An 11,250-nucleotide genomic window follows, 5' to 3' on the forward strand; every position below is an offset into this window, starting at 1 on the left:
CTTATCCAAAGGTCTCCTTTTCTTGGTAAGATGTTTTGCGATTCCTCGGAAAAAAAATCTTTGAGACCCACAGTTTGTTAACCAGGTGTAATGTACATAGTCTATTAAAATAAGCTTTAAGTTGTTGGCTACTAGTGCATCAAGGTGTTTGTGCATGTTTAATATCCTACCTACTCTACAATTTTAATTTGTCTTCAATTATCAATGCTGATATAAATACTTCTATTTATTTAAACAGGCAATGCATTTGGTGAGAAGGGCAATGGAGAATGAGCAACCACCAGCTGCCTTGACACCTAATCTGGTGCCACCATCAAGGAGGAAGAAACCTCTAATGGCTGGAGCTGTTCCAGTATTTCCTGCTCCCATTAACATCATGCTGAAGAAAACTAATCTATCTCCACAGTTATCACCTACTTCATCACCATCACTTCCAGTTAAACAAACAAATGTGAGTTAATATTGTGTTTATTATTTTTTATTTTAAAATTTCTTATAAATTGTTGATTTTTTTAAAATTATGTAATCTCAACCAAAATCCCCAACCACAATGAGATAAACAACAGCCAACTGACCGTGTTTTTCCCTAAGGCAGCCTATTAATCAATTTTTTTTCCCTGCTAATTAATTGTGTAGCCTCTCATCACACACACTCCAAGTTCATGGGTAGTAACAGCTCAAGACAAGACCAATTCGGATGCGGTGTTCAAACGGATTGATAGTGATGTTGATGGGTATGTGACAGGAGAGGAAGTTCGGGATACACTAATACAGTCAGGACTACCGCAGACTGTTTTAGCACAAATATGGTAAGTTCTAACCCTCAAGTGAAGATAATAATGTATGTTTATCATGCAGTGTTTAAGTTGTTACTTAATCTGGTGCTTGCTTTTGTTAGGGAACATGTGACCGCAAAGATTCCATCATTTGTTTATTTTCTTTGATTTGACTCCTGAACTGTAGGATATCTAAATACCAATCCACATCTAAATTCTAATAATAATCTTTTGGAATAATTTTAGGTAAAGTTCAAAAATGAATTGAATTGAATTAAAGTTGTACCTGTCTATATTTTTCATTAGCGTTTGGGCAAGACAGTGCAATAATGTGCACAACAAATCTGTTTACATTTCTAGAATGAATTTCTACCCATTTATACTCCATTTTATATTTCATTTTTAGATTGTTCAGTAATTATTCTTTACCTAAAGATACTGTGTTGACCATTAACTAACAAGTGCATATGTTTTCAACTGTAGGAAAAAATAAATAAAAGTGAAAACAAAATTTTCTTGCAGGAATCTTTGTGATATCAAACAAACAGGAAAGTTAAACTCTGAACAGTTTGCATTAGCCATGTATTTAGTACAAGAGTCTAAACAGGGCAAACCTGTTCCAGAGCACCTTACTTCTGAGATGATGCCGCCATCGTCAAGACCAAAACCGGGATCGGAGTCAGCTATGCTCACAGTAAGTCTACAATCAACTATCATTCCTGTAGCGCTACTAAAGTTAAATATCTGTTGCGGGAATCTCCTGGAAATTGGAACAGTCTCTTGCACTCCCACAAGCAGGCAATAATCTCCTGGAAAAATAACCCATCTTCTGCAAATTCATAATACATAATGCAATGACCATTCCCTATTATGTTTAATTTTTTGGCAATTTTGAAAATTGTATCGAATTTCTCAAATTTAACCTGTAGTGTAATTTGTTGTAATTTAATATCACAATGACCATTCCTTATTTTATTTAATTTTTTGGCAATCTTTGTAGTGTAATCAAACTTTATATCCTATTCGTTTGATAAGTAATTGTACATAATTAAATTATTAAATGTAAATAGATAATCCGTTTTTTGATTCCATCGAATTTATACTAGCATAATCTATTTTTGAATTAAACAATGTTTCTTAATTTTACTTTTTTAGATAAGTAATTGTATGTAATTAAATAATCAAATGCTCATATATATATTCTATTTTTGTAATCACTGAATTTTTATATTTTTGAATTGAATAATACCTTTTAAATTGCTTAAATAATAAGGTATTGTAAAATAATAATAAAATTAAATGTAATACTAATTGATGATGTTATTTACATATCTAAATCTTTGTCCTACCTTATTAATTATTTAGAATTCTCTTTCCAAACTAATTGTTTAATTTTTTCAGTTTGGTATTTGTTTACATTTTTGCTTATTTTAGGCCATGGCCTTCTTTTTGTTATATGTCATTGTTGCATTTATTATTGTTGTAACGGGACCCCTTCGGAAACAAGCAGAAATGCTTAAAGGGTTATCCTGAAATTCTCTTATTGTTGTTTAATTCGTTTAATTTTGTACTCTGTTTAGTTGTGAGAATTTCAGAATAAATCAAATCAAATCAAATTAAATCATACTTGCATGTTTTTACTATTTCTATCAATTGCCTTACGGAAAACAGTGCTAATGGGTATCACTATGCGCAGAAAAATCAAGTTAAATGTGTTAAGAAGCTCATTTAGCCAATCAACGCGTTGGGATTTGCATAATTCGGCGTAGGCATACAGATCTTATGGAAGTCACTTCTCCCATCTTGGGACCCCTGAAACATTGATGAATAAATATGTAAATTTTTTTTTTATTATTTTATTTACAAATCCAGTATATAAATTTAGCCTTTTTACCATTAAATGTGTTTTCATTTATTTATTTGATTTTTATGAATATACTTATTTATCATATTGTTTATTATTTATATATATATAAAATTATTTAGGTAATTTTAAAAAATCATTTATTTACAGAATAGCAATGTTTCACCTCTTTTTGGCAGAGTTGTATATTTTAACTGACATTGACATTTGACTAATAAAAGCACCATTTGTCTTTGTAACCAAAATGTATGTTGGTAATACTCTCTTACTTTTAAACCTATATAGGATCTTGGATTATCAGGAGCTGTTGGAGTTGACTTCAATGCTATTAAAGAGTTAGACGATATCCAAAAAGAAATTGATGACTGCAACAAAGAAAAATTAAGTTTGAAGGCAGAAATCAAGGAACAAGAAGAACAAGTGAAAATGAAAACTCTGGAAATACAGGTCAGTTTATATATTTGTTTGTCAATCTATTTGTTTAGTAAACCTACGAAGAACAAAGTTAAAACCATAAGGTAAAGGTATAGTTAGTTCTGTATTAATTACTGGACATTGAAGAATGAACGGATAGATATATACGTTTGCATTAAAAGTGCATAAAGTGCCTATGTTCTTTAATTATCGATATACTCTCAACCACTATTGAGAGCATCTTAGCTATGTTTACTAATCAGGTGGCCGGCTGTCCTGAGGCAAAGCAATGTAACGGACAGTGACATTTTTGTCAATTTTGAGATAATATCATTTGGGAGTATATTAAACACTTCTGAATTACCTGCTAAAATTACAGGAGACAGCACCACCTATCTTTTTGAGCACAAAACTTAAAATCTAGTGATTTTCTGTGGTAAAACAACGCAAGTGCCAGATTCAAGGCAAAACAACATAAATACGATGAAGATACGCTGTTTTGCCTCAGAATGGAATTTTAAAAATATTTTGAGCTGATGGAGTTCGGCACAGCAAAATCAACATTTTGATGTTGTTTTCATATCAGTAATCTTATCAACGAGCTAGATTTTGCATATGATTGCCCCAGACATGATAAATTCGAAAATATGTCGACAATACTGTGCATGACATGTTTCCGAGGTAAAACAACGTATCTGTGAGTATCGTTAATAACTTTGCAATAAACCAATGGTTGTTATTAAAATTTTTCATATAATCATAGATATATAGGCATGCAAAATTTGAGAAGGGTACAACAATTTATTGCCAAGTTCCAAACATTCAAACTTTAACTCTATTTATCTCGAAAAGTGAAAATTTCAAGTTACATTGTTTTGCCACGGAATGGCCGTGGTAGCCACTTTACAGTGTGTATGCTTACCACAGACATCATTACATAACCTTCAGGGGTGGATCCAGAATTTTTCAACTGGGAGTGGGAGGTGGTTGTACAACAGTTTCAGAATAAATTTAAGTGAGTAGATTGCATTGAAATTTTAAAAAGTTTTGACAAAACCGGGATGGGGGAGGGGAGAACATGTTGCCCCTACTGGATCTGCCCCGACCTTGGTCCCCAGTACAATCCTACCCGCTGCTCTCCTTGTGTTCCATCTGGAATCGTAACTAATATATAACTTATGCAAAACCAATTCTTTTTAGTCATTGCAATCAGAACTTGATAGAACGTCAACACAAGTAAAACAACTTGAAGATCAAAAAGGAGAAGCACAGAAGAAGCTGGATGAGTTAGACCAACAGAAGGACAAATTAGAAGGATTATTAAAAGAAGTGAAGCAGCAATATGATGAAGCCAAAAAAAATCTTGAAGACTTAAAATTAGAAATAGCAACCCAAGAAAAATCAGTCAAGGTATGCAACATTTGTATTCAATGATAAACTGTCTGTTGTAAAATATTGAAAAATGCTATTTAAAATTTTATTCAATAGCAAGATCAGAGGTTCTATGCAAAGATTATCTAAAGGCTGTTATTTATATATCTGTTAATTAGAAGTGGGGGAGATAATTTCCACACAGCATAGCAGAGTGGAGTTGAATAGCTTGGTGGTTGCGATGCTCACTTTCCAATCTTAGGGTCCTGGGTTCAAATTATGTCATATTCCAGGATTTATTCTCAAAACAAAATAACTCCACTCCATAAGCCTTGTGTGGGTTTATGTAAAGAATCGAGTGTATATCTTTGTCATGTGAAGGGATTGCCACCTATCTAATCGGACAGTGATTAAATCACTATTGGTAATCCTTGGCCATGTACCTAAAGGAATAAAACAATATTTGATTATTAATGACTATTGATTAATAAATATTGATTATCTGTTTTTTATTGAATACTAAATATATTGACATGATTTGATGGTTGCAGAACCAAGAGGAAGAAGTGAACCGAGCTCGTATTGATTTGAGCAATTTAAGACAAGAGGAGAACCAATTAGAACAACAAATTGAACAGGGCAAAGGTCAAGTTGATATGTTGAATCAGACATTAAAGACAACAAATCAAGATATACAACAGGTTAGTTGCTTAATTTCATTTTGTAGCTTCAAATAAGTTGTCAGGTCAAAGTGGCAAAATATGAAATTGTTTTACTTAAGTATTATACACTAAAAAAGTCTAGAATAGTTAATTTTGTAGCTTAAAATAAATTGTTAGTCCAAAATAGCAAAATATTAAATTGTTTTATTTAAGCATAAATATACACTAAAAAAAGTCTAGAATAGTTTATTAAATTCCATTAATCAAAACATAATAATTGTAAGTATAACTTTCTCATTTTTCAGGTCCAAACAAAAATAAATATATTAAAAGAAAGTCAAAATAAACTGAATAACAGCATCACCCAGATAAACAATGCCATCGATTCTGGAACCACCGCTGAAATACTAGCAGTACATGAACTTGATAAGATGGCACTGTCTCAAGATCTTGATGTAATGAGTGTTAGACCTCAGGTATTCATATTCATTATCTTTTTCTTGGTTATTTATCATATATCATATTTATTGCTGACTGGCCAGATTTCCTGACAGCAACACAATGTTACTGTTATGGCCTCTCTTGGCAGCACATGCAGTACAAAAATACATAATACTTTTGAGATATTGAAATATATAAATATATACATTTGCAATCTTGTCGCCTTTGATCTACACAAAATTCTTACTATTCTTACTGACATTTGACACAAAAACATATGGCCAATAACTTCTGCATTTGCTGCCACTTATCTTTGAAATTAACTATCTTCTTCCATTAAAAGTCATCATTAATTCCATCCAACTTTAAAATCTACCCTTGAAACTCATAAATCTCTTTGACAACTAGTCTTAACATACATTGCATTCTGTTAGTCTGCCATATACTACCATTAACGTTTATTTTTCTTGGGTTACCTATTGCTGATGACTTCTTGTTATGTCAAGATGTATGTTTGTTTACAGCCTGGAGGAAGTCCAGGAAGCAGCATAACAAGTGGGTTCAGTATGAATTCAGAAGTAACAGGTAAAATGGAGGATTTTGGTGAGGTATGTACAGGTATTAATATTAGTGTCAGTTTAACGTGTTAGGATAAAGAAAAGAAAGTTGTTTAATAGACCGATTTGGCGATGCTTGTTTATAGCCCGGTCACGTGACTTAACTTGGGTATACACCACAGAAAACATACATCACGAGCAGTTAAAGGAAAAATTAATGTTATGGTTTCAAAAAGGATAAATGGCAAGGAAAGGCAAATACGCTAGTCCAAAATAGTGTTTATTTACTTATCCTAGCATTTTTTGCTTTGGAATTTCAGTGATCCTTCGTAATCCTTAGCTGGCCTTATAATCGTTGTGTAGTTCGCGGGTTGAATACCTTTGTGCATACCTAAATAGGTCGTAGATGTGCAGGGGCCTAGGCCTATCATTTGTCAAAAAATCTCAATATTTGCAGCGTATATCTTTTAGAGTATTAGCAAACCATTATGGCAAAATTCTCAAGTTCAATTTCCAATCAATTTGGTATAGATTATTGGGAATTAAGGTGATCTTTACAGCAATAACACAGGGCCCATCACCGAATCGGTCTATTGCGTATGTAATTGGGTATGCACCGCAAACCATATGCATGCAAATTGCTACCTAAGTGGAGCAGAATGGAAACAAGTTTGCCTTTTTGGTACTTTATTGTGTTTTTATCCATGAATATTATTTTTGTATTCTGAAAAAATAAAGTCTTTAACAATGAAGTTTGCTCTTAAATGGCAGAAGAAGATACATTATACAGAAAATATAGACAAATTTAAGGAATAATTACTAATTTTGAATGTGAAATTGCTACTCAACCAAAGAGAAACACAGTTTGAACTTGTGTGTATACATTCTTATCTATGATTTTACATACATCCTACAAAAAACATAGTTTTTATATTTCATTTTTTTTCATTTACAAAATTTCTTTACTGATTCCAGGATGATCCGTTTAAAAATAAAGATCTTTTTAGTGGTCGCTATGGTGGGTCAGTCACACCAGATCCTTTCAAAACAACAGATCCTTTTAAAGAAGGTAAATTTTTAAATTATATCTACCAAACATACGTTACAAGCATATTAAATACTGCAATAGAATTCTCATTGCCAATTAGATAAATGAAATTAGATCTTCACACAGAATCCTAATTAGAAAGCAAGATCAGGTCAGGGTTCAGAAAGCAGCGACGTAACAAAGGGACTGGAAACACTATTGAAACATTTAGTATTTGTATTCTATTTTTTTCTTATTTCAATACATGGCATTGTATGTAATGAAAGTTTTAAAAATGTAGTGAAAAAATAGTTGGGGAGTGGGTTCATAAAGCGCTTTATAAGACTAACACACTGTATTCTATTATTGTTGTTACTAATAATTAGTCTTGTAATATATTCATGAATTATATTTTTTCACTTTTCAGATCCATTTAAAGGTGATTCATTTCCAGCAGATCCATTTGCTGGTGATCCATTTGGATCAAGTTCAGATCCTTTTGGTTCTCAGTCATCAACTGTCCAGAGTGACCCTTTTCAATCAGATCCATTCTCTTCGACGTCATCATCTCTTGTTAATGGCCAGTCTGAGAGTCAGTATCTATTAAATTTATTACTGTATCATCTTTCAATAGATTAAATATTTTGTAGTCAATCGAAATCTTGAATACTATATTCTAAATTAATGTACAATGTTCTGTAAATTTGATTATAACTCTTATAATTTATATCAACATGTTTTATGTCAGGTTGTGTCATTTATACCTATTTATCTTCTTTCACCAGGTAAATCTTCTAGTAATGTATTTGGTGCCTTAGATGCATTTGGGGGAAGCACCTTTTCTGCAGATTTCTCAAATCAAGTAAGTCAATAATTTCCATTTTCCATTTTCTTTGTTATTTATTTAAGTGATCAGACTAAAGCCCCTCTCCCACCTAGGTTTATTTCACCTAAGAGTCGTACGATTTTTACAAGTTAAAACTTGTGATCTTTGGAAAGGACCTATACGAGCTTATTACGTGTTAGCTACGAGTGAGGCACGACTTTATGGAGTTGGCTACAAGATTATTACGAGCGTAACAAGTTTGTACGAATTAGATACGAGTTAGGTATGAGCCAACTCAGTGCGCTCGTACTTACTCGTACTCATTTGTGGGTGCTCGCATCAAACTCTTAGATGACAAAACCGCTGAGTATCCAGATTAGTGTCCTAGCTAGGTAGGAGTACCCTGAGTACTCTACGAGCTACCTACGAGTTCTTCGAGTTTACTACGAGTTATCTACTCATGGCGATAATTTTGAACATGTTCAAAATTAGCACCACGAGTTCAGAGCTGCTACGAGTAGGTAAGAGTCCTCTCCGAGCTTTCCGAATCGTCCTACGAGTTTTTGCCGAGTTAGCAACTTGGCATTCTCTTGTAACTCGTATGGTGAAAAAACCCCTAGTGGGAGAGGGGCTTAATTCAACCAATCATAATGAAAAGAAAAAAGTAGAAACAAAATCAAGTATCTAATGCAACTATTTCACACCATACAACCACAACCCAATGGTACCAACTACACCCAATATGCGATACCATGGTACCAATACCACAACCAATACATACCAAATAATACCAACCATGACCATTATTATACTGTAGTACAAAACTACAACCAATACAGTAACATCTCCCAATTACGAACATCCCATTTACAAACTCTCAACGAACCAAATTTGCGGAGATGACATCATTACGAACGATGGTTTTTAACTACAAAAACACTTTAAAATGTATTTATAAGTCTTCCGAAATATTTTAAATTGTTACATTACCTAAAGAGAGAAAATGTTCAAACCAATTAATGGAGATAAAACTAAGCTTACAGCAAGAAATATCAATTGTTTTCAGCCAAGATATTATATTTGAGCTGTGCATGCTTGTTCAGGCATACTGTAGAGTAAATCTCACTTTTTGATAATTGTTGGCACTATTTACATGGATTCGCGATCTTTATGAAAAGAATAATAACACTCGTTTTGGGCATTTATAGTTGTTTTTATTCTGAAATCACTTCAAATGAATATTTCACAGTGAGCACAGGTAATTTTGGCTTCTGTAAATTATTATTTTGTTGCAGAAAACAGTAAAATCCAAGTCATATTTCATGACAAATTTTTCTCCCATGGCAAGGCTGAGGCCTACCTAGCCCTGTACGTTGTAGCATGGTCAAGGCCTACCCTCACCACACTGAGATGCTGCAAATTTAAACTCTCTGAATTACAAATTTTCTCATTTACGAACCCTGTTTGGACAGAGTGGTAGTACGTAATTAGGAGATGTTACTGTAAAACCATAGTATCAACCACAGCCAATCAAGCTCTACAAACATTACCTTGGCACCACCATTGGCATGGTAAGCCTACCACAAATAATATTCATGTTGCTGTGTGAATTGATCTGGGAAATTAAATTATCTCATTTAAATTTTAACAAATTTATTCTCATCAATAATTTATCACTATTGGAGTTGTTTTTCATAATTAAATTTATCATCATTCATTGCGTATTAAGCAATATCTTAAGAAAAGCATAGGGACTAAGACCACTTGACCTCATAGCTCGGTTGGTAGAGCAACTGAAAGTAATTGAATGGTATTGGCTTGGAATCATGATGGGGACAATTTATTTTTCTCATAAATTATCATCATCTTCATTGTCATTGTTTTCAGAATTCTAAATCAGAATCATTTTCCAGCGATCCATTTAAAACCTCAGAAGAAAGACCTGCATTACCACCCAAGAAACAGCACTCCAAATCCAAAGCTCAAGCTTTTCAAGCATTCACCAGCGACTCAAATGACCCATTCACATCCAGTAGTATTTCAAAGGATCCTTTTGCATCAGTTGGATCAGATCCTTTCTCATCCCTCATATCATCTACTAGTAGTAGTGGTAATTCAAAGGATCCATTTTCATCTGGTAACAGTTCACAAGATCCATTCTCTTTGGGAACATCGTCATCTCAGGATCCATTCTCTTCATCATCAAATGATCCTTTTATTTCTTCAACTGGTTCTCTTCCAAAATCTGGTGATCCTTTTGGACCATCTGGTGCTCCAGTAGATAAATCAGGAGGTGATCCTTTTGCAGGATTTGCTGATTTTGGCAAGGTGAGTACTTTAGAGTACAGTAAAGAAAATTACCTGCAGGTACGTAATATCTTCATCCATACTCATGGATAAATATCCTGCATTGGAAACAAAAGTCCTAAAGGTTTCCTGTGTTTCTTTATTTGTTTAAACTATGTTTCCTCTTCCAGGACACTTTCAAGTAAAACTGGAGATAAATCATGGTATTTTGAAATTTAGATTTATCATCATTGTGAAATCTACTGTAGTAAAAGTCTTTCCATTAAACATTTGGAACTCATACTTCTCAAACAATTATTCTGATCAACAAGTTGCTTACATAAATAGCTTACATTTTTGTTCTCATTGTCATAACATTTGCATACAATTTGCTTATCATTATAGGTAACTACATTAAGTTTTCTCAGAGGTTGCCATGTTAATTAATTTTGGGCCTACATTCCTTTATTCATCTAGTCCCATAGAAATTAAACATCCAGTGCTGATCATTCTGTGAGTGGCTGTGATGAAATCATAGTCTTGATTTCTATCTATTCATATATGATTACCGTTTGCGGTAGGGTCAAGTTTTGGCAGCACCCAGCCAGGCTAACTTCAATTCAATTCAATTCAATTTCAATTCAATATAAAGTTACACTTGCATACACTGATGAAGTGCTTTGAAGTGGTCTACATTGTGTTTCATCCTTATGTGCAATTAGGACACAGTCCTTGGCTTTGATATGGTATTGGGCTGATAGCTCATGTCATTTAATACAGTTGTTCGACAACCAAGAATTATTCTTATCTTTGTCATGCTAACGTGATAGATAAAGAAAAAAAAATTGTATGCATGGCAATCATATGAAAAAAAGGAGTGGAGCTGTAGCTTCATAATAATAATATGTTAGATTTATATAGTGCATGCAACACAAACTCAAGCTCCCTGAGGGAGTATTCCATAAATCTACATCAGCGCATTTTGGCATTTAACCCAACCAGGTACCCATTTATACTCTTGGGTGG

The 11,250-nt window shown here is 33.3% G+C and overlaps 1 protein-coding gene across 5 annotated transcripts in view; it reads left to right on the top strand.

Annotated features, from left to right (window-relative positions):
• The window catches only part of LOC117109997 (epidermal growth factor receptor substrate 15-like 1), a 31,706-nt gene that overhangs the window by 15,279 nt on the left and 5,177 nt on the right, over positions 1 to 11,250 (top strand). For 4 of the 5 annotated variants that reach the window (XR_004445613.1, XM_033252530.1, XM_033252531.1 and 1 more), the window contains 12 exons: positions 239 to 451; positions 637 to 809; positions 1,299 to 1,470; positions 2,926 to 3,087; positions 4,255 to 4,464; positions 4,977 to 5,126; positions 5,393 to 5,563; positions 6,053 to 6,136; positions 7,061 to 7,154; positions 7,540 to 7,704; positions 7,898 to 7,974; positions 9,826 to 10,266. Coding sequence is in view for 4 of the 5 variants with exons in the window: in XM_033252530.1 (XP_033108421.1) it covers positions 239 to 451; positions 637 to 809; positions 1,299 to 1,470; positions 2,926 to 3,087; positions 4,255 to 4,464; positions 4,977 to 5,126; positions 5,393 to 5,563; positions 6,053 to 6,136; positions 7,061 to 7,154; positions 7,540 to 7,704; positions 7,898 to 7,974; positions 9,826 to 10,266 (2,112 nt within the window). In the remaining variant the exon portion in view is untranslated. The remainder of the gene's footprint in view (positions 1 to 238; positions 452 to 636; positions 810 to 1,298; positions 1,471 to 2,925; positions 3,088 to 4,254; positions 4,465 to 4,976; positions 5,127 to 5,392; positions 5,564 to 6,052; positions 6,137 to 7,060; positions 7,155 to 7,539; positions 7,705 to 7,897; positions 7,975 to 9,825; positions 10,267 to 11,250) is intronic. The other variant, XM_033252532.1, reaches the window with a different exon arrangement.

Source organism: Anneissia japonica, unplaced genomic scaffold, assembly GCF_011630105.1.
Source record: "Anneissia japonica isolate Jap-2015-1 unplaced genomic scaffold, ASM1163010v1 scaffold585_len4108843_cov191, whole genome shotgun sequence".
Taxonomy (NCBI): Eukaryota; Metazoa; Echinodermata; class Crinoidea; order Comatulida; family Comatulidae; genus Anneissia; species Anneissia japonica.